We start from the raw sequence: 22,573 nt of genomic DNA, 5'->3' as shown, positions 1-22,573 counted from the left end.
GGATCACCACTGTGGGTAGGAAGGCGGCCCATTCAGAACAGTGAAATGATCTGTGAACTGATTAAATCAGCTGAAGCAGGAGTCCTGAGTCAGCGATGGTCCTGAGAACGTAGCCTTCAGAAATGTGGAGAAATATTGGTATCTTAGCCTCCTCCAGAGGCAAACACTGAGTCAAGAAGTTAAATTTCAAGGGCCTTCCTTGGTGGTCCAGTGGCTAAGACTCTGCACGCCCAATGCAAGGGGCCCAGATTTGATCTCTGGTCAGGGAACTAGATCCCACTTGCCACAACTAAGACCCAGCGCATCCAAGTTAATTTTTTTTTAAAGTTAAGTATGGATATTTTATTTGAAAATTGATCCCAGAAAACCAGGGAGGATGTTGGGGGAATGAGACAGGCAAAGTGAAGGAAGCCAGGGAAGGCTGTACATCAAGCAGATTACTCCTGCGGGCAGCTAGAGCTTAATCCTGTGGGAAATAATGAAGAACAAGCCCGAGTTATCACACCCAAGGGGCATTTATCCACTGTAATGTTTATCCACCAACTGCCATCAGATCTGGGCTGAGGGCTGCTTCTGATGGGTAAGGGGAAATTAATTCCCCAGACTTCTGGGTGACCCTCTCAAAGAGGCATGCTGTCCAAGCCTTCTCCCTTTCTCTAACTGTGTGTGCGAGTGTGTGTGTGTGTGTGTGTGTGTAGGCTACTCCTTCTGTCAGGCACTTTATATCTATTTGTTCACTTAATCCTCTCAGTATCTTCTTCTCAGTAGATATCATCACCCCATTTTACAGACAAGAAAGACTAAAACTTCAAGAAGTCAGCAACTTGCCAAGGTCATATAGTGGCAGTTGTCACTAAGTGGCAGTTGTTTTTAGTTGCTAAGTCCCTTTTGCCACCCCCCACCCTACCCGCCAACCCAGGCTCCTCTGTCCATGCGATTTCCCAGGCAAGAATACTGGAGTGGGTTGCCAATTCCTTAGGGTAGGACAAATTGAGAAAGTAGCATTGCCATATATACACTGTCATGTGTAAAATAGAAAGCTAGTGGGAAGCTGCTGTATAACACAGGGAACCTAGCCTGGCACTCTGTGATGACCTAGAAGGGTGGAATGTTGCTAGGAGGCTCAAGAGGAAGGAGATATGTATATAATTATGACTGATACATATTGATGTATGGCAGAGACCATAGCATTGTAAAGCAATAATCATCCAATTAAAAAAAAAAAAAACTTGGATTAGAAACGTAAGTTGGTCACCAACAAAGTTCAGGCTTCTGACCACCTCTCTGAGTCATCAGTCGGAAGTCCACCTCCTGGTCTAACCTTTGCTCCCAGGACCTACTCTCTGACTAAGCTCCAGGATGTAAGGTGGATCTCTCTGCCCACTCCTGGTGCCCTCTCTTGTGGCTGAAGCTCTTTTTGATTCTTGCTTCCATAAACCTGTATGTGAATGGTGCCAGGGTTGTCCCTACCATCAGTTCAATTTGCTAGAGTGGAGGGAGCGGGAGGACCGGAGAGTCTGTGGAGCCAAGGCACGTTGCCTGGGAAACAAAGAATTTGTGTGAGGCTTTGTGTGGGGAGGAGGCAGCGCCTCGCTGCTCCAGCAACCGCAGAACAAGAGACAGATTAGCTGGCCAGCTCTCTCTGGAACAAAACAAGCTTTCTGTGGGCCTGGACACTGAGGAATGGCCCTCCCCAAGGACATTTTTTTCTTCTCCTTTTTCTTTTTAAAACTCTCCAACTCTGGCTCGCTTCTGAGAAACATCAAAAAGGAATGGAGATGGGGTGGGTGGGTGTCAAAAAGCTCCCTTGCCCTTCCTGGGGCCTGCATCCTGCAGGTTGGTTTTGCTGCCTGTAGATGTCTATAACTGTGAGGATTAACCCGGAAGAAAAGCATCATGTAGAGATGTGTGTGTATGTGAGTCACTCAGTTGTGCTTGACTCTTTGTGACTCCATGGACTATAGCCCGCCAGGCTTCTCTGTCCACGGGATTCTCCAGGCAAGAATACTGGAGTGAGGGTTGCCATTTCTTTCTCCAGGGGATCTTCCCGACCCAGGGACTGAACCCAGTTCTCCCACATTGTGGCCAGATTCTTTACCGTCTGCGCCTCCAGGGGAGCCCTCTGTGGAGATGAGGTGTCTCAAAAACAGGTGGGGCTTATTAGGAGAAATGTGTGATTCTGGGAGAGCATGGGGTCCTGGGGTAGATTTCCATAAGGCTGGGAGGAGGAGCTCCCAGTTCCAAACTGGAATACTGAAAAGCATCCAAATGTTTTATGCTGACAGTCAATATCTGATTTCTGAATAGAATTCCTGCCCCCTCAGAAGCTGAGAGGAGCTCAGGCTTGTGTCCACAGCTGATGAACGTGCCCTATTCAGCAACTCTCCAGAGGAACAAAGAGGAGCAATTCACTGGCATTACAGCATGGAGAGATCCAGCTTTCGCTGACCTATTTAAGACGCGGCGAGGATGTTCTAGAAAACATCTCTGGATTTCTGTTCATGTAAAGCTTCAGGAAGAGCCCCTGGAGAAGAAAACGGCAATACACTCCAGCATTTTTGCCTAGGAAATCCCATGGACAGAGGAGCCTGGTGGGCTGCAGTCCACGGGGTCATAAGAGTCAGATATGACTGAGTGGACTAATCAACAACAACAAAGTTTCAGTGCTCAAACAAAAGGAGGCTGAAAAATCATGGGGAAGCCACAGATCACCCTCAATTCATCAAAGGCTTCATTGTGTCTCTTCTAGATGCTCAGATGGTGTCCACCCACCAATGGTATCCGGGAAAGTGTTTGCTCCCATCCTCCCTCCCCAGCCCTCCTCCCAAAGAGGGAGGCTCGGAAATGGAAGTCAACTGCCTACTGTGTGAAAGGCACTCCGTGTTCCCGACTTTAGTAAGAGGAGTGGGATGTGGGGCAGGTGACCCGTTCGAAAGTAACAGAAAACACAATCCTTGCGGAGGTATTTAACCCTACCTGGGAAAGCCGCATCTATTAATAAATCTACAATGCCGTTGCTAATATGGCTCTACTGCCCTTATAGTTTGTCTTTTATTATTTTTTTAAGGTTATTTTTGTTTACACGTTTGGAAAAAGGTATATTTTTTACATGGGTTACTTGCGCAAAATTAGAAGAGCGATAAAGGCACATAGATTGACGATGGGACAAAGGGACATTTGCAAGCCTTGTCCTGCACTGCTACTTAAATGTACTGTTTATCTGAAAGTATAAATATCCACAGGAAGATTGCAGTGACTTTAAGGTTCTTTACTACGGAAAGGGACGAAAAAACTGAAGCATGCAGCATAAACTGAGGATTTGAGGGGAAAATAGTTTGCCACAGATATGTTCCTTTCCTTGGGCTAATTACAACTTAAAAAAAAAAAAAAACCAAACAAAGGGGGATTACACATTTATCTAGCATAGCACTGCTTCTTTAAAAAGATTAAAGGATCCCCAACTTTCCCTAGCTTAAAAACTAATGATTGTTTCCATTCCTCTGCCAAATTGTCTTTTAGAATATTGTCTTATTCTAACAACTCTGTGTGGCAAGAATTTTTTTCCCAAGGAGGGACATGAAGCTCAGAGAAGTTAAGAAACCGGCTCAAAGTCACACAGGTTATGTCAACATAGTGTATACTCAGCCCATGCTTCTTGTTCTAGGGTTCACACCCTACACTCCTGAAAGAGGTCGCTTTCAGTCAGGCCCAGAAGTAAAAAGTGGTTAGAAAAGAGGATGTCTCTAAGACAAGGTATGAGACAAGGAAGAATAAAGGCAACCAACAGGAACTTAAAAAAAAAAAAAAAGATTTAGCAAGAGAATGATTGAGTCCCCAGTGGTGACTCTGGGGACACTAAGACAATGAATTTATGTTACATGGGATTCAATGTAGGGAGAGACGAGGTTTCTTTTCTTTGTGTGTGTTAGTTGCTTAGTCGTGTCCGACTCTTTGCAACCCCACAGACTGCAGCCCACCAGGCCCCTCCATCCATGGGATTCTCCAGGCAAGAATACTGGAGTGGGTTGCCATTTCCTTCTCCAAAAGGAGCTATAGAAAGAAAGAAAGTGAAGTCACTCAGTCGTGTCCGACTCATTGCGACCCCATGGACTGTATGTAGCCTACCAGGCTCCTCCATCCATGGAATTTTCCAGGCAAGAGTACTGGAGTGGGTTGCCATTTCCTTCTCCATTCTTTACATATGTATATTTATTTACTTGACTGTGCTTGATCTTAGTTGTGGCACTCAAGATCTTCGATCTCTGTTGCAGTATGCAGAATTTTTTAGTTTAGTTGTAGGATCTAGCTCCCTGACCAGGGATAGAACCCAGCCCCCCTGCATTGGAAGCTTGGCGTCTTAATCACTCGACAGCCAGGGAAGTTCCCTATAAAACATTCTTGAAATTCCTCTTTTGAAATTGTTTTTAGACCCTTCAATATACTTTTTAAAGTATCTTTTAAGACTGCAATTTTTGTATTTTGGTGCTAAGTCACTTCAGTCATGTCCGACTCTTTGCAACTCTGTGGGCTGTAGCCTGCCAGGCTCCTCTGTCCATGGGATTTTCCAGACAAGAATACTAGAGTGGATTGCCAAGCCCTCCTCCAGGGGATCTTCCCGACCTGGAGATCAAACCTGCATCTCTTATGTCTCCTGCATTGCCAGGTGGGTTCTTTACCACCAGTATTTAGGAGTACATTTTCTAAAAAAGTCAAAATATGATGAATAATATAGGCAACAATTTATTGACAGATAAAATCATTTTGGCCCAAACTGGCTTTGTGTTAAGGCAAAGTCTCTCATCTTAGTGAAGCTTCTTTGACTACAAAGAATAGCCATCCCAGGGAAGTTACCATCAGAGGTGAAACATGCCACATGGGTCTAGAATTGCAGTGCTGATACACTGGAACCAATTTTTGTAGGCAGCTCTGAAACTTTCTGCTTATCCACTCCATTCTCTTACCTTTACCAATAGCCTCCCTCTATTTTGCTCACCTAGGGGCTGTCTATGTTATAAACAACATAAAACCTAATGCAAATTGGCATTCATGATAAGGAACTTTACTGGCTCACATTCGCTCACAGTCTAGAGGTGGGGTATAAACTTGAGAGTTAGCTTAATCCACAGGCTCAAAAGTGACAACAGCGAAGAGGAAGGAATTTAAATTGTGGTTAGATCATCTCTTTGAAACGTTGCCAGTCTCTTTGATGAATAAGAAAAGAATAATGATGATGCTAGTGGTAAAGAACATGCCTGCTAATGCAGGAGGCATAAGAGATGGGGATTCAATCCCTGGGTTGGGAAGATCCCCTGGAGGAGGGCACGGCAACCCACTCTAGTATTCTAGCCTGGAGAATCCCATGGACAGAAGAGCCTGGCAGGGCTACAGTTCACAGGGTTGCAAAGAGTTGGACAAGACTGAAGCAAATTAGCACATACACAAGGACTATCTATGGATTTTACACTGGGAGTTACATGGCCTGAAAGCTGATCGTGCCTTGGTCCCTGAGGCGTAACAACACTCAGAGGGGGGTTGTAGTTGGGTTCTCCAGGAAGCAGACTCTGAAATGAAGTTTCAAGTTCAGGATTTTATCAGGGACTGTGCTGGAGATTGACACCTGTTGAAGGGAGGAGGAGGAAATAAGAGGCAGAGGGATCGATTGAGCTGTGATTCAGACTGGACAGCCTCAGCCAAGTCCATGGGGAGCTCTGAAGCTGAAATGATGGCTCATCAGAATTGCTCCAAGTTAGGCAGAAACACCCACGCCTTATATATCCGGAGAAAAACATGATCAAAAAGGATACATGTGCGCCAATATTCATTGCAGTAGTGTTTACAATAGCCAAGATGTGGAAGAAATCTCAATGTCCATCGACAGAGGAATGGATAAAGAAGACATGGTACAATGGCAGATTACTCAGCCTTAAAAAGAATGAAATTAATGCCATTTGCAGCAACATGGGTGGACCTGCTGCTGCTGCTGCTGCTGCTAAGTCGCTTCAGTCGTGTCCAACTCTGTGCGACCCCACAGATGGCAGCCCACCAGGCTCCCCCATCCCTGGGATTCTCCAGGCAAGAACACTGGAGTGGGTTGCCATTTTCCTTCTCCAGTGCATGAAAGTGAAAAGTGAAAGTGAAGTTGCTCAGTCGTGTCCGACTCTTAGCGACCCCATGGACCGCAGCCCACCAGGCTCCTCCATCCATGGGGTTTTCTAGGAAAGAGTACTGGAGTGGGATGCCATTGCCTTCTCCATGGATGGACCTAGAGATTGTCATACTGAGTGAAATAAGTCAGACAGAAGAGGAAAATATCTTATGACATAACTTGTATGTGAAATCAAAATAGAAATGATACAAATGAACTTACAAAACAAAAAGAGACTCACAGACTTAGAAAACAAATTTATGGTTGCTGTGGGGAAGGGATAGTTAGGAAGTCTGGGATGGACATGTACACACTGCTATATTTAAAATGGACAACCAATATGGACCTACTGTACAGCACAGGGAACTCTGCTCAATGTTATGTGGCAGCCTGGATGGGAGGCGAGTTTTGGGGAGAGTGTATACATGTATATGTATGGCTGAGTCCCTTCACTGTTCACCTGAAACCATCACAACATTGGTAATCAGCTATTTCTCAATACAAAATAAAACGTTAAAAACTAATAATAATAAACAAAAAACACCTTGTCTTTACATTCCCAGACCCATCAATCTTGGGATGAGGCTCCTCCTCAGAGAAAGAGCAAGGCTGCTCTCTGAAGCTGATGTCCCTTAAGGAGCCAACAGCTCAAGGGTCTACAATGCTCTCAGAAGCTGGGCCCTCAAGTCCTTCCTCAATTTGGGATCTGGGAAGTGCACCTCTATGTCCATGTGAGATGAGTATTTGGTAATATGAAGCACAATGAAATTCTTGTGTTAATATTTTTTTTAATTACCCACCGAGAGAAAGGGGAAAATGCTTCTTCATCTTTGATAAATTTAGAGAATTTTTTTGTAAAGATGAGTACAGCAGATGCTCTTGAGACAAGAGGGCTTAATTGGAACAATCTGTTATTGATGCCGTTTACAAGGAAATGCTGCTTGTAAAAAACTTGGTTGGCACAAACAAGCAGAAGGACCCTTGCCAATGATTTCAGTTAGAAAGGTTATTTTGAGACTGATACCAAGCAGGGCCCTGTGGGGCTCCGGGCACAGAGCCTTTCTGTGTCTCCCATTTCCTTGATCACAGGAAACAGCCTTCATTCAACCTTCACGACCTTCTCTGAGTTCCAACGGGCAGATTCAAACAGTTGTTAATTAGGGAAGGGAGGGGATTCAAGACCATGTAGAAACAGTCAAGAGCAGCCTTGGGGCAAGGTCCTGTTTCCCCATCAAAGGATATACACAACAATATCTTTGAGGTATTTTGTAGACACGGAAACCCCTTCCAGGTGGGAAAAGTTATGGTATGCTCCCCGTAAGCATGTCAACCCCAGACCAGTTGGAAGTGAAGGCTGATGATGTTGACACCTACTTACCTCCCCACCAACCCATCAGAAGAATGTCAGGAGCTGACATTTACTATTAAACTTGTCACTGTCTTCCCCAAGTGGGGACACACAGTTTTGAGGGCATTAGCCCACTGTGGCCCCCTTTACCTGGCAAAGCAATAAAGCTACTCTTTTCTGCTTCACCCAAAACTCTGTCCAAGATTTAATTTGGCACCAGTGTACAGAGGAGTTGAGTTTTCGGCATCAAGAGGTAGACAAAGAGGAGGAGGAACAGAGAAGACTTGGAGGAAACAGCCCACAACATTGGATGCTAACGCTGGGGAATCCTGCTTAAATGTGGGGAAGAGAGTGGAAGTGGGTGAAGACTCAGCAGTCCAGCATCCAGGTCCCTAGAGGGGGGAACAGGCCATTTTCCCACTTAAGGGAAGGTTCTCCTTAGGACAGACCCTTGGGATGAACAGGTGACCACGTTTTCCAGTGTGTTACAGGTGGGGGGAGGGTCAGTAAGCCACAAACAGATTAGTGATGACCAAGCAGCACATTTCGGAGTTCTGTGTGGGGTGCACCACTGCCAAGGACCCAGTGACTCAGGGCTCTGTGCGCTGATGGCTAGGGATCCCCCAGCCACACACATCAGAGAGCCTCCCCGCGAGGAGGAGTGATTGAAGCAGGGCCGCAAGACTCTGGTGCCAGCAACACCCATTCTTTTAAGTTTCTAAAGAAGACAGACACTTCTAAGCAAATATTTCCCTTGCCGAGAAACCAACTCTGGCCATGGAGCATGCTGCTGCTGCTGCTAAGTCGCTTCAGTTGTGTCCGACTCTGTGTGACCCCATAGATGGCAGCCCACCAGGCTCCGTCGTCCCTGGGATTCTCCAGGCAAGAAAACTGGAGTGGGTTGCCATTTCCTTCTCCAACACATGAAAGTGAGAAGTGAAAGTGAAGTCGCTCAGTCGTGTCTGACTCTTAGCGATCCCATGGACTACAGCCCACCAGGCTCCTCCGTCCATGGGATTTTCCGGGCAAGAGTACTGGAGTGGGGTGCCATCGCCTTCTCCGGCCATGGAACATAAGCCTTGTGAAAACGTCAGCAAATGGGAGCTGGGCTCAAGATGAGATCTCTCTGGAAATGCAAGAATATAGATTTATATGAAGCCACTGGCACAGCAGCTAGTGGGAGGCACAGACCTGAGTGAGCAGGTTAGAGGAGCTACCTGATAACACTTCTTCCTAGTGTTGGTGTGTGTGTGTGTGTGTGTGTGTGTGTGTGTGTGTGTGTGTGTGTGTGTGTGTGTGTGTGTGTGTGTGTGTGTGTGTGTGTGTGTGTGTGTGTGTGTGTGTGTGTGTGTGTGTGTGTGTGTGTGTGTGTGTGTGTGTGTGTGTGTGTGTGTGGGTGCACAAATCCATCTCCCTCTGGCCCTCTCCAGCAGTAGCTGTTTTCTGTTTCTCACCACTTTGGGTGGATGTGGGGTGGGTTTTCTTCTTTTTTCCCCTTACTTTCTCTTTTTAAAATTAATTATAAAAAAATTACACTACTTTTTAAAATTGGAGGATTATTGCCCTACAATGTTGGGTTTCCTTCTTGTTACTTGATTACTCAGTGCTATCTAGAAACCATTTGTTTTTTAATTCTATTTATTTATAAAAAGGGAGCTCCTTTTTCTCTGCTTCGCCCTTCGCTTTGACTCAATGTTAGGCTATGCCATGCACTACTTTGCCAGCTACCCTCATCCACCAACCTCCAGGTCTTTTCCTGGAATTCCTTGAACACTGTTGCTCCTGGCTCTCACCAACACTATTCTGGTCATGGATCTTGGTGATTTCAATAACCTCAGGAATAATCCATTCAGTGCTGTTACCTTCATTTCTATGACCACTTCTTCTGCAGCAATTTTGTTCTACCTCAGCACTCTCTCCCTTGGTCATACCATAGACTTTGACAGTACCAATATTGTGGTTTCAAGTATCTTGAGATCACCACCTATTTTAAAAAACAGGTATTTATTTATTCATTTGGCTGCATTAGGTCTTTGTTGTGGCATGTGAGATCTTTAGTTGAGACCCACGAACTCTTAGTTGTGGCATGTGGGACCTAGTTCCCTGACCAGGGTTGGAACCTGGGCCCCCTACACTGGGAGCTGGGAATCTTAGCCATTAGACCACCAGGGAAGTCCCTCAACTACCTCTTATTTTTTCAGTGCATCTCGCTCTAACAAACCTTAGACCCACCACTGGAACCTACAAGGTCTTGATCTCGCTAACTTTACCAGGTCCCTTATCTACTTAGTAACTTCCCTGGTGGCTCATATGGTAAAGAATCTGCCTGCAATGCAGGAGACCCGAGTTCAGTCCCTGGATTGGTAAATTCCCCTGGAGAAGGGAATGGCAATCCACTCCAGTATTCTCGCTGGGAGAATTCCATGGATAGAGGAGCCTGACGGGTTACATCCAATGGGATCTCAAAGAGTCGGACATGACTGAGAGACTAAGCACACAAAACAAATATGGGAAAGGGTGACAAGTAGGTAAGATGATTTTTAATCACTCAGTCATGTCCGACTCTTTGCGATCCCACGGACTGTAGCCTTCTAGGCTCCTCTGTCCATGGCGATTCTCAGACAAGAATACGGAAGCGGGTTGCCCTGCCCTTCTTCAGGGGATTTTCCCTACCCAGGGATCGATCCTACGTCTCCCACATTGCAAGCAGATTCTTTATCATCTGAGCCACCAGGCAAGTTTCAATTCCATGGTCAGTCATTTAATTACTCCCTTGCACTCATCTTTAACTCTCTTCCGCCTTTCTTGCTTGTGAGTAATAGTTTGGTAAAACCTCAACCCTGGTTAAAATTAAAACTTATGATTATGCCTGTAGCCACACAGCTGAAGGAAAACCCTCAAACATGTTGACTAGTCTCACTCTAAATTCATAATGATGAACCTCACATGGGTCCTTAAGGCCATCTGGCAACTTGACATGTTTCTGCTTCATACTTCTACTCTTCCGGACAACTATTTTATACCTTTTTCAAATGTCCAGCATCTCTTTTTTTCTATTTTATTCATTGATGAACTTGGTTTCTATTTGTAATAGTTATGTCTTTCTGTGTAACCAGTTACCTCAGAATCTAGCACCTTGAAAAAACAAATATTATCTCACAAAATTTCTGGCTGGATAGTCTGGCTCAGGGTCTCTTATGAGATTGCAGTCAAGTTGTTGGCCAAGACTCTAGTCTCTGAAGACTTGACTGGGGCTGGAGGATCCACTTCCAAGATCATTCACCAGGCTGTTGGCAAGAGCCTTCAGTTCACTGCCACGTGGTTCTTTTTATATAACTTCCCATGACATAAATGGCTTCCCCCAGAGAAAGTGTTGGGAAAGAGAGAATCACAGCAAGAGTGAGAGATGGAGAGAATGAGAGTACCTGGTGGAGAGAGAGAAACACAGCATTTTTTTATAACCTAATTTCTAGTGACATGTCATATACTATTGGTCACACACAACAATTCTACACCATGTGTACAGTGTGAAAGGGGACTACACAAGGTGTGAATACCAGGAGGTGGGGATCATTAGAGTCACCCTGCAGGCTAACAAAAATACTATTTTATAGAGAAAACAGAGCAATCAGAAAAGAACTTTCGCAAGTTCCCACTGCCATATTAGCCAATTACCAGTAAATATTCTACTTCACTGCTAGTGTTATAATGAACTCTCTCTCCTGCTATCTAAGGCCAATCCCTCCAACTGTTCACTAGATCCCATTCCCTCTTGTTCATTACATCCTGTTCCCTCTTACCCACTTAAGGACACAGATTCAAAAATTCCCCCATCTCTCCCCGGCATTGTCAGTTTTCTTTTGTTTACTGGATAGTTAGCATCAACAGAACACCTGGACTGCAATATTAAAGAATAGAATCCTATGATCCTATCTCTTTCAGATACACATTTTCTCTGTGTCACTTTACAATTCAATTCATTGAAAGAGTTGTCTAAAATGGCTGTCTCCAATTCTTCCTTCCTCTCTAGGTCTACCCAACCGCCTTTTGATCTCAAACTACCCCCAAAACACTGCACTTATAAAAGTTATCTATGACCTCCATATTGTTCAATCCAATAGTTAAATTTCAGTCATCATCTTATTTGACCTATCAGAACTTAACACAGGTTAAATTCCTCTTCAATAAAACATTTTCTTCAAGGTATTACACACTCCTGGTTTTCTTCCTAGGCTTACTGGCTGATCCTTGCAATCTCTTTGCATTCCCCTCTTCTTCCCAGCCTGTTTAATGCGAGGAAGCCCCAGGGCTCAGGTTCTCGCCAGGCAGGCACCCACTCTGGAGCCATTGTACTTGTTGTTCACTTTGCTTGGAACTTTTAGAAAGCTCTCCAGTGAAAATTAGCTTGTTCCACTATTCCATGGAAATTTGCATTGGAGTCTTTGCTCAAAATTACCTCAGTGAAGCCTTCTCTGGTCATCCTATCTAAAATTTCATCTTCCCTACCCTCCAACACACTTTTTATCCTCATCCTCAGCTTTTTATCTACAATGCTCAACTCCCAGACACATTTACTTATTCATGAGTCTATTTTGTTATTTCTCATCGTCACTTTCATGAACAAGGGATATTTATCTGTTTTGTTCACTACTATACATTTCCAGTGCCTAAAACAGTACTGGTATATAAAAATCTCTCAATTACAAGTTACACGAATGAACGAACAGGTATCTCACAGGCATAATGAAGTGTCCCTGGGTTATACTAAAGCTTGGAGCAGACAGGGAGACCACTCAGGAGGCTATCATATTTATGTATAAGAACATGTATGAAATAGCACTACTAATGTAAGGACGTGTACAAAGGATCAGCATGATTTACAAATGGCTTGAAAAGTATTAGTTGCTGAGTAGTGTCCAACTCTTTGGGACCCCAGGGACTGTAGGCCGCCAGGCTCCTCTGTCCATGGCACTTTCCAGGCAAGAATACTGGAGTGGGTGCCATTTCCTTCTCCAGGGGATCTTCCCGACCCAAGGATCGAACCTTGGTCTCTTGCACTATAGGCAGATTCTTTATGGTCTGAGCTGCTGGCTTAAGTTCGTTTTTGAAGGAAGCCCTGCCAGGCCCGCCTTTGCCCATCCTTTTCCTGTGCTTCCTTCAATTAGGCCCCTGGCCCGCTCAGTTATGGGCTTCTCTGATGGCTCGGTGGTAAAGAAGCCGCCTGCCAAGGAGGACATCCGGTCCGATCCCCTGGAGAAGGAAATATCAACTCACTCCAGTACTCTTGCCTAGGAAATCCCACGGACAGAGGAGCCTAGCGGACTACAGTCCATGGGATCGCAAAAGAGTCAGACACGACTTAGCAACAACAACCCGCTCAGTCAACCAGCTTTTCAGCCCAACGTATTCCTTTTCCTGAAGATGCCGGACGTCCCAGGCGCTGGGATATTCGAGGCACCGCCGGCAGACCCACATTTCTGCTGGCCGGTTTCCCAGCCGCCGGGTGGACCCACCCAGGCCGCTCCCATTCCACTAGCAGTCGCAAGTCCCGCCCCCTCAGCGAGACTAAGCGGAGGTGACGCACATCTTGAGCGTTAAGCTCCGCCCCTCACGCTTTCCCAGTCCCTGGGAGATGACGCAAGCCCGGTAGAGGCGGATACGAGGCCGCCGAGGGGCGGGGCGGGGCAGCGCGGAGCGGCTTTCCCCAAAGTGGCGGTTTACTGGCGGTAGTTACCTTAGTATCCATGTTAGCTTGAGTTGTGCCCAGCTGCGATCGATACTACAAGGCCGGTGCAGTCTCAGCCAGAGTGTGACCCCGAGGCCCGAGAAACAGGCTTTTCTCTGGTCCGGGCCTCCCCGGCGTTCAGCGCTGCCCCCATAACCGGATACCAATTATTTGAACTTTCGGCTTCAGACCCAGGTTCCCACCCCTCACCCTCCCAGTCCCATCGCCTTCCCGCTGCTACGCTTTTTCCTCCCTTTCCCATGTTGCTGTGCCATCAATGGCACAGTTTCCTTCTCTCAGTCAGATTCTTATTCTCCCCTGCTCTCCTCCGTGTTGCTTTTCGAGGGCAATCTTGAAACATTTCCTTCCTTTATAACACTTCCTTTGTATCTTCCCTCTTCCCTTCTTTTCCCCCTTCCTTCCTTCGCCAGAATCTTTGTCAGACTACTGCCTCCTGCAAGGCTTCACTCCTTTTCAGGAGTCTGTGGCACAGGTGTTAGGGAATTGAGTTTTTAAGGCGGTCGTTTGAAGATTTTGAGCTTTTCCTCTCTCCTAACCAGGAGTCATAGATGCCAAGAAGTATGGCCCCCCTCAAGAAGCCTCGAAATACCACCAAGTTGCCCCTGGCTTTAAACCCCTTGAAGAGCAAGGACGTGTTGGCAGTGCTGGCTGAGAGGAACCAGCCTATAGTACCCGTTGGGGCCTGGGTGGAGCCTGCCCCGCCAGATAGCTCAGAAGTCCCGGCAGCTGTGAGTGTCCGTTTGATGCCAATGTGGTGGGGTTTCTTCTCCCATCTTTCTTTTTATTAGCCTTGTCTAATTCCTTGTGCTCGGATAAGCAGTCTGGGGATGCTTTGTATTCCATCATAAATAGTTATGTTTTTGCTTTAGGGTTATTGAACAAATATGTGTTGTTAATTAAATTATCATACAAACATGTTTGGTTGTTTCGAAAATGTGGTACACTCTTATCTTTCGTTTACACTTGAGAGGCACAATTTGGAACCAGTCATGCACTTAAGGAAAGTGTTTGGTAATCTCAAGGTGAGGGCAAAAGAAGGCAGACAGACGATGGGAGTTAAGGAAAGAGGCGCCGGTGGCTTCAGTTTGTCTGGTCTTGAGTTAACTTGAGTCACTTGTCCAGACTTGATATATATATCTCTCATTTGGAATTGTGTCACCTAATTATTCATTGATACTTGTACATTCTACTCTCTGGTAGGTATGTTCTAGAATAGTTTATGGGACAGATTTCTTGGAACTCATAATTTTAATTGGAATTTAAATTCACTTGACTTTGAGAATTTAAAGACTGTGAAATAATTTGAGGCACCCCTCAGAATTAGAATTTGGTATCACTGTGTTAGAAGAAGGGATAGACAGGAGGTATGATGGGTTTATTTAATTTGGAGATTCCTTATGGAAGAGAGACATAGTCAAGAGAAAAGCAATACAGTATAGGGCATAAGTGTTGGAGTCAGAGAACGTTCTAGCGTTGCTACTTGCCAGCTGTAGGATCTTTGGCTGCTACTAAAGATGAATGTTTCTAGGCCGTTTCCTCATCTTTCATGTAAGAGATAAGAATACCTAGTATTGGAGCTGGTTTTGAGGATTCAGTGATAGAAGTTAAAGTGTTTATGCTAATAGATCTTTAATCATGGTAACTACTATTATTTTCATTCTTTGCTATTCAGAGCACTTAGAGGAAGTAAACAGTGATCAAGGACTCAAATGTAATCAAATGTTCCAGATTGTTTTGGAATTAAGCATTATATAAATATTGAGTACCTTTGTATTCTAGGCTCCATTACAGTAGGGGAAACAAAGGAGAATGAAATACATTTCTTGCCCTCAGTGGATTCATAATCTAATAGGAAGTTAAGAATTATTGTACTCAATGTTAGTAAGAATGAGAGGTGGTGGGTGGTGGTGGTGGTGTAGTCGCTAAGTCATGTGCAACTCTTGGGACCCCATGGACTGTAGCCTGCCAGGCTCCTCTGTCCATGGGATTTTCCAGGCAAGAATATTGGAGTGGGTTGCCATTTCCTTCTCCAAGAATGAGAGGTACCAGATGAGTATTAGATGTTCTTGAAGACTGAATAGGCCTTTTCTAGGTGGAGATGACAGGAAAGGCATGCTTGGTTAAAAATGCAGCATAATTCTCATTTTATAATAGCACATAGTGGGTGAGTGGTGAGCCATCTGATATGTTAGTGTTAGTTTCTCAGTTGTGCCAGACTCTTTGCGACCCCATGGACTGTTAGCCCACCAGGCTCCTCTGTCCATGGAATTCTCCAGGCAAGAATGTTGGAGTGGGTAGCCCCTCCCTTCTTCAGGGAATCTTCCCGATCCAGGGATCGAACCCAGGTCTCCTGCATTGCAGGCGGATTCTTTACCATCTGAGCCGCCAGGGAAGTCGAGCAATCTGGTGTATGTGGCCCGTTTTACTCACTTTAGAAACTGAAACATAAGGTAGGTTTGAATTGGTTCATTAAGAATTAATGAAGATACTTTTAGTTCTCAGTACATGAAAAATTAAGATTTGGTTTTTATGCTTACAGATTCAGAGTTTTAGTTTGTGATTTGGTTTAAGTTCTTGGTACTCACTTGAGGTTCCGTGGTGGCTCAGATGGTAAAGAATTCGCCTGCAATGCAGGAGACCTGGGTTCAATCCCTGGGTTGGGAAGATCCCCTGGAGGAGGGCATGGCAGCCCACTCCAGTGTTCTTGCCTGAAGAATCCCCATGGATAAGGGACCCTGGTGGGCTATCGTCCATGGGGTAGCAAAGAGTCAGACATGACATAGCGACTAAGCACAGCACAGCTATGTCTAGATTATCAGCTCTGAACTACTGTGACTTCGTTACTGTACGGGGAATTTTGGATTATAGAACTGAATTATTTTTTCGGGATTGTATCCTGACCACTTTGTGTTTACAGTAGGCAAAACTTGTGGGACATTAAATTTATTTTCTATCTTTCATCTTTAAAGACTTCAGCATATATAATTGAAGAAGAACTGAAGGAGCAGCTAAGAAAGAAACAAGAAGCTCTGAAGCGTTTTCAGAGACAAGTCAAAAGCCGAGTAAATCAGCAAATTAGGCTGAGAAAAAAGCAACAACTTCAGCGGTCTTATGAAGCTGTAAGTTCAAAAGTGAGCCTGAGTAAAGATTGGATGGAATATGTGTTTGTTATGGGACATGCTATTAGGCGATAGCAGAATCACCTTTTTTGATCCCAGGCTTTGTATAATCTGATTAACTAGTGAGGGCAGTAGATTTGTAGGCAGAGAAGCTGTTGTTTCTGTTTTCCTATGTTGTTCTGACTACCTCTTTTGCTTTCACCAAATAGTTATAAATAATGTCAGAGTTTGGGTTGGGGTTTGAATTCCGGCTTTGCTCCCTACTAGCTATGTGACCTTGGGCCAAGTGCTTAAATTCTCTCAGCTATGGTTTCTTTATCTGTGAAATGGGGATATAATACATGTCTCACAGTGTTGTTTTGAGAATTAGATAATGTAGATTATTAGCACCTAGTCAGTGCCTGGTAAATGTTAGTTTCTTTGCCAACTAAAATTTCCCATCCCTCTCCCCAACCCCAGTTTTAAGGCTTTTGGGCTGCTTGTAGATATTTGTTGATTATACTGGGCTGGGAGAAATCACTCTCACTAGAGGAATCTCACTCTTTCTTCCTTCGTGTAGGCAGAGAAAGAAGGCTCTCTAGCCATGCACTCTTCAGATACGGCACACTTAACTCCTAAAAGAACGAGTGTTTTTCCAAGCAATTTGAATGCTGCTATTGGAAGTGCCAGATTGCCTCCTCCCCAGGTGCTTGAGGGTGGGATAGAAGACAGAGAGAATCAGAATGAACTGTTCCAACAACAAGCCCAGGCTGTAAGTACACATTCATTTTATTTATGTCTCTGTTTTTTTTCTTTTTTTTAGATATATGACATACCTGGTCTTTGATGTAGAGATTAGGAGGTGTCACATCAACTTCGATTTTTATCACCTCCCCCCCTTTTTTACCTTTGTAAAGTGAAGATTAATGGGATGATGTTTGTTTTTAATATATATTTTAAATTTATATTTAAAATTATATGAGAGTCCCTTGGACGGCAAGGGGATCAAACCAGACAATGCTAAAGGAAATCAACCCTGAAAATTCAGTGGAAGGACTGATGCTGAAGCTGAAGCTCCTCTACTTTGGCCACCTGATGTGAAGAGCCAACTCATTGGAAAAGACCCTGATGGCTGGGAAAGGTTGAGGGCAGGAAGAGAAAGGGGAGACAAAGGATGAGATGATTGGATAGCATCACTGAGTCAATGGACATGAGTTTGAGCAAACTCCAGGAGCTGGTGAAGGACAGGGAAGCCTGTGTGCTGTAGTCCATGGGGTTGCAAAGAGCTGGACATGACTTAGTGACTGAACAACAGCAACAAAAATTTCTATTTATTGATTGGACACTTATGATACCAAAGTATTAGAATTCAAAACTTATGAGAAAGAGCTTTAAGTCAAAGAATGTAGATTTTCCAATTATACTTAAGTTGTTATGGGTAAGTGACTCTCAGTTTGTAGCACATGGACAAAAGTGATTCCTAACCTCTGTTGCACAAAGGTTCAATACATATATGGGACTTTCAATGATTGTTTTTGTTTCTTTTTTCTGTCCCTCAATCTGATTGTCACAATAACTTGATCTATAAGTCAAGTAATAATAAGTAAAATCTAAATTGACATACTCACAAGTTTTTAATATAACTTTTCAGTGATTCACTTTGTATACCTAATATTTAAAAATTAACCACCATGAGTAGCTCCATCCACTCAAGTCACTTGACGCCATCTAATCAGCACCCCCACCCTGCTTAGTGTACCTTGGCTTTTGTTCAGTTGATCACATTCTTCAACTTGGTTGTGGAAATAATCCTCCATCTTATCATTTAATTTAATTTTATTTTTTTTAGTTCTACCAGTTTATTGCTACCAACCCATCTCCCTCCACCCTCCTCATGCATACGTGCTCAGTCATGTAACCCCATAGACTGCAGCTTGCCAGACTCCTCTGTCCATGAACTTTTCCAGGCAAGAATACTGGAGTAGGTTGACATTTCTTTCTCCTATCTTATCCTTTTAAAATGTAATCCAAAGGGTTAGTAAGAGGAGGGAAAAAAAGTGGGAAATTATGATTATGTGAAAATAAAAGTTGTGTGATGCTAACATGCTTGGTCATAAATACGAAGCAAATCTTTTTGTGCTGTTAGGATAAATAGAGAAAGCTTTATAAGTACATGTTGTGTTGAAATACTTTTTAAAAAGATTTCTCTCTCTTTCCCAGACTATGACTTTTTCTTGTTAGTGTTTGACTTGTAGTGATCATTTTTTATTTTCTTTTAAATATTATGAACAATTTACCGACCCAGTATTTATTGAGCCAGGCACTGCATAAAGTACAAAGGATAAAACATTGACCGAGACAGACACAGCCCTTGCTTTCATGGTGCTTGTAGCTATAAATCCCATTGTAGTGAGGATTGTACTTCATCTGTATAATACTTAAATAGGACACATCAGTCCACAGATATTTGAATATACTGTATTTGTTAAGCATTGTAGGGATACTAATGATATGTGAAATAGGACCTTGCATGGGTTTACATTTCCAAGTAGAGATACAAAGCTAACAGACTCCTAATCTGTTGGTTAATAATATGAAAATATTTGCTGCATTTGGTGATAAATTTGTACAGTGGAAGTTCAAAAATGTTTTAATTCTAAAGAAATAGTTAGGGAAGAATTCTTGGAGGAGGTGGAATTGAGCTGTATATTTTGAACTGGTAAACTGAGTTGAATTAGTAAATTCAAAAGACTTTTAAGATAGGACAGTAAAAAGTCTAGAATATAAAAGTTTTTATACCCTTTTATTTTTCCTCCTTTGTGGGCTGGGGCTTGGGGCTTGGGGGATCTTCTTGTTCCCCGACCAGGGATCAAATCCATGCTGCTTGCTGTAGAAGCGAGGAGTCCTAACCATTAGACCACCAGGGAAGTCCTGACCCTGTTTTTTTCTTAAAAGAAGATGAGCTACTGAGGAATATCCAGTGACTTAAACTGCTCTAAGCCTATAAACTTTTGCTTATGCAATCCGTGACAATAGGAGCTTAATTTTTTTTTTTAATCTTACTGTTTGTGTTGCACTTTCTATCCACTAGATGTCACTACGATCTAGACAGTGAGACAGTGTCCAAAGCACTAACTCCTTTGGGACAGTTCCAGGCAAACTGGGACAGTTGTTCACCCTGTCTCTGCATGTGTTCTCTCTTCTTTACTTACTTTTCTACTACTAACTGATATTCTCATCATCATAGCTCCAAAACTTTGGCATACTTAAAACTCCTTTAGCCTCTTTATATGCCTGTTCATTTTACATAATTTGTAAAATGAACATTTAACAAATAGGGGGATTTGTAAGCCCCCAAACTTAGTGGCTTAAAATGACAAAAACTTTTTCTCTCACAGTTGTAGAGACCAGAAGTCCAAAATCAGTTTCACTGAGCCAAAATCAAGGTGACTGCAGGGATATGCTCCTTCCACAGATTCTAGGGAAAATTTGTTCTTTGACTCTTCAGGCTTTTGGTGTCTGCTGGCATTCCTTTGCTTGTGGCCACATCAATCTTTGGCTCCATCTTCATATCACCTTTTCTGTATATCTGGTTTTCCTCTGTTTTATAAAAACCACATGTGATGGCTTTTAGTGCTGGTCTAGATAATCCAAGATTATCTCATCTCAAGATCCTTAACTTAATCACATGTGCAAAGGCCCTTTCTCCTTATAAAGTAACAATTAAAAGTCTCAGGAATTAAGACCTGATACCTTTGTGTGCGTGCTAAGTCGCTTCAGTTGTGTCTGACTCTTTGGGACCCCATGGACTATAGCCTGCCAGGCTCCTCTGTCCGTGGGATTCTCCAGGCAAAAATACTGGGTGGGTTGCCGCGCTTTTCTCCAGGGGGTCTTCGTGATCCAGGAATTGAACCCACGTCTCTTGTACATCCTGCATTAGCAGGTGGTTCTTTACCATTGATGCCACCTGGGAAGCCCCTTGATATCTTTGGGTGACTGTTACTCAGCTTACTACATCCTCATAGCAGGTCATTGAAAGGGCTTTTGGGTTGATTTAATGACAGAGAAACTGAATGCTAGGTATAGTCCAGTTGCTGGACCAGTTGAAATATCCTGCTTAAGGGACTAAAATCAATCTGCGATTCTGATAGAGGTTGGACATGATGGAAAATGAAGAATACGTAACTCTTATTTTAAATCTGTCACACCAAGTATTTTGCATCCTTGGTCCCATTACACAGGGCAGTGATGTCTGCCACACCTGACAATGAGTTAAAGCAGGCATGTTCGTGGCTCTATATTTTTTCATAACTTCAACTGCAAATATACTGTGTCTTTTTGCATTGTGATTAACTCTATCTTGACCCCTTTAGCTACTCTACTAACTAAATTTAGCTACTCTACTCTAACTAAATTTAAAAGTCCTCCTTTTAATAGAATAAAGTATAATGCTTCAAGCTGGTTTCTCTGGCTAGAGGTAGAGACCTTCTTAGAAGCAAGGTCAAAACAGAGGTAATATGCTGTAAGGAAACTGGACTGGTAACAGGAGAGAATTTTAATTTCTAGTCACTAGGAGTAAATATCTATAAAATATTTGTTATTTATATCTGTAAACCATAATCATTATTTCCCTTTAAGGGAGAAATGATGTCATTAAACTTTTACTGGATGGGCTGAAATTGGTCCTGGCTTTGCCATAATTTCACTGAATAGTATAGGGATACGCTTTTCTGGGTTTTCCTCAAAGGAACATTCTGTGCAAATATGTGAAGTGTAAAATAGGCAGTGCTTCTCTGAAAAAGAAAGCAAAGTAGGTACTTACTGAAATTGCTAGGTAGAAATAAGAAATAAACACAAAATTAACATATTTAATATTAATATTTATCACTAATTGTTGTCTAGAGTACTTGAAACAGTTGGTTCTGTTGAGATGTTTGAATTTGTGTTCTAAATTAATGTAAGAAGACTTCCTGGAAGAAGAGACATTTGAGAAAAGACAAAGTATAGTCTTCAAATGTTACAGGTGAAGAAGTAGCACACATAAATAAGAAAAAACAATTTTAGGGGACTAGGAGTGATAAAAGTGATCAGGCATGCAAGGACCAGTTGAAGAAATAACTCTTTATTAAGAAGATAGATAGAAGGTAAAGAATATATATGCTGAATCATTTCCAAATTCAGATCTTTAGGTTCTAATATTTTTGTGTACTTACTTAATATAAAGCATACATTATTAAAAAATGATTTGAGTAACAGCACTTAAATCAAGTTATGAAATGCAGTCTCTTAGAATAATAAAAACAGTGTTGTAAAAGCTTATCAGCACATCAGAAAGTCTTTGCAGGTAATCCTCTGGTCTCAGGTCTGGCATTTTTTAATAATAGGGGCCTGTTTTCCTGTTGGAACACTTAGTGAATTTGGTATTAAGACTTTAGCCTGTTTTTGTTTTCTTTTTTCCTTTTTCCTTGGCAGCTTAGTCAAAGCATGAAACAAGCACGTCACCGGCTGGCATCATTTAAAACTGTGAATCAGAAAGATGCACCAGAGTTTCCAGATGATAGAAAGAAAAGCTTTCCCACCCAGGAGGTAAATTAAGTTCTCATGAGTTGTTTGTAAAAATACAGGTAAAAAATAGGATAAAGATTAATTTATACCTCAGCATTATTTAGAACTGAAAAGTAATTGGAAATGACCTTAATTTTCCAATAGTAGGGAGTGGTCTACAAACATGATATATCCGTATATAGCTGTTATCAAAAATATCATGCTTTCAAAGGATATTTGAAGCCTAGGGAAACTGTTTGTGATATAAAGGTAAGTGGAAAAAGTAGGATATAAAATTAGATATAGTATAAGCTCAATTTAAAAAATTCATTCAATAAATATTTATGGAAAATCTGTAGCTGCCAGGCATTGTTCTAGAAGCAGAACTTAACAGTGGTGAAAAGACCCCTCAAGGAGCTCCTGTGCTAGTAGGGAAGCATATTCTTAAACCAGCACATAAATACAGAATATTATTTCCAATGATAAATGTCATGAAAAAAATAAAGCAAAATATCAAGATGGGGAGAGAATGCTATGTGCATAGACAAAGGCCTGAAAAGAAATGGACCAAGAGGTTCATACTGATTATTTCTGGGTAGTGTTATTACAAGTGATTTTTTTTTTTAATCATAGAAATTTTCCATAATGTATATATTTTAAATTTTAATCAGGAAGAGGTCAATGGCATTTTT

At 42.8% G+C, this 22,573-nt stretch overlaps 1 protein-coding gene across 9 annotated transcripts in view; it reads left to right on the top strand.

Annotated features, from left to right (window-relative positions):
• The first annotated feature begins 13,147 nt into the window (after positions 1 to 13,147).
• The window catches only part of CCDC15 (coiled-coil domain containing 15), a 51,058-nt gene continuing 41,632 nt past the window's right edge, over positions 13,148 to 22,573 (top strand). For 4 of the 9 annotated variants that reach the window (XM_081535057.1, XM_081535052.1, XM_081535055.1 and 1 more), the window contains exons 1-5: positions 13,148 to 13,219; positions 13,779 to 13,967; positions 16,209 to 16,358; positions 16,918 to 17,109; positions 21,810 to 21,923. In XM_081535057.1, the coding sequence (XP_081391183.1) occupies positions 13,788 to 13,967; positions 16,209 to 16,358; positions 16,918 to 17,109; positions 21,810 to 21,923 (636 nt within the window). In that variant the 5' untranslated portion in view covers positions 13,148 to 13,219; positions 13,779 to 13,787. Of the gene's footprint in view, positions 13,414 to 13,778; positions 13,968 to 15,600; positions 15,690 to 16,208; positions 16,359 to 16,917; positions 17,110 to 21,809; positions 21,924 to 22,573 lie in introns of all 9 variants that reach the window. The other 5 variants (XM_081535056.1, XM_081535051.1, XM_081535053.1 and 2 more) reach the window with 2 other exon arrangements.

Source organism: Giraffa tippelskirchi, chromosome 10 (assembly GCF_054371585.1).
Source record: "Giraffa tippelskirchi isolate mGirTip1 chromosome 10, T2T-mGirTip1v1.2.pri, whole genome shotgun sequence".
In the NCBI taxonomy this organism is placed as follows: Eukaryota; Metazoa; Chordata; class Mammalia; order Artiodactyla; family Giraffidae; genus Giraffa; species Giraffa tippelskirchi.
The sequence above is the reverse complement of the archived record's forward strand: the minus strand, read 5'-3'. Positions and strand labels throughout refer to the sequence as shown.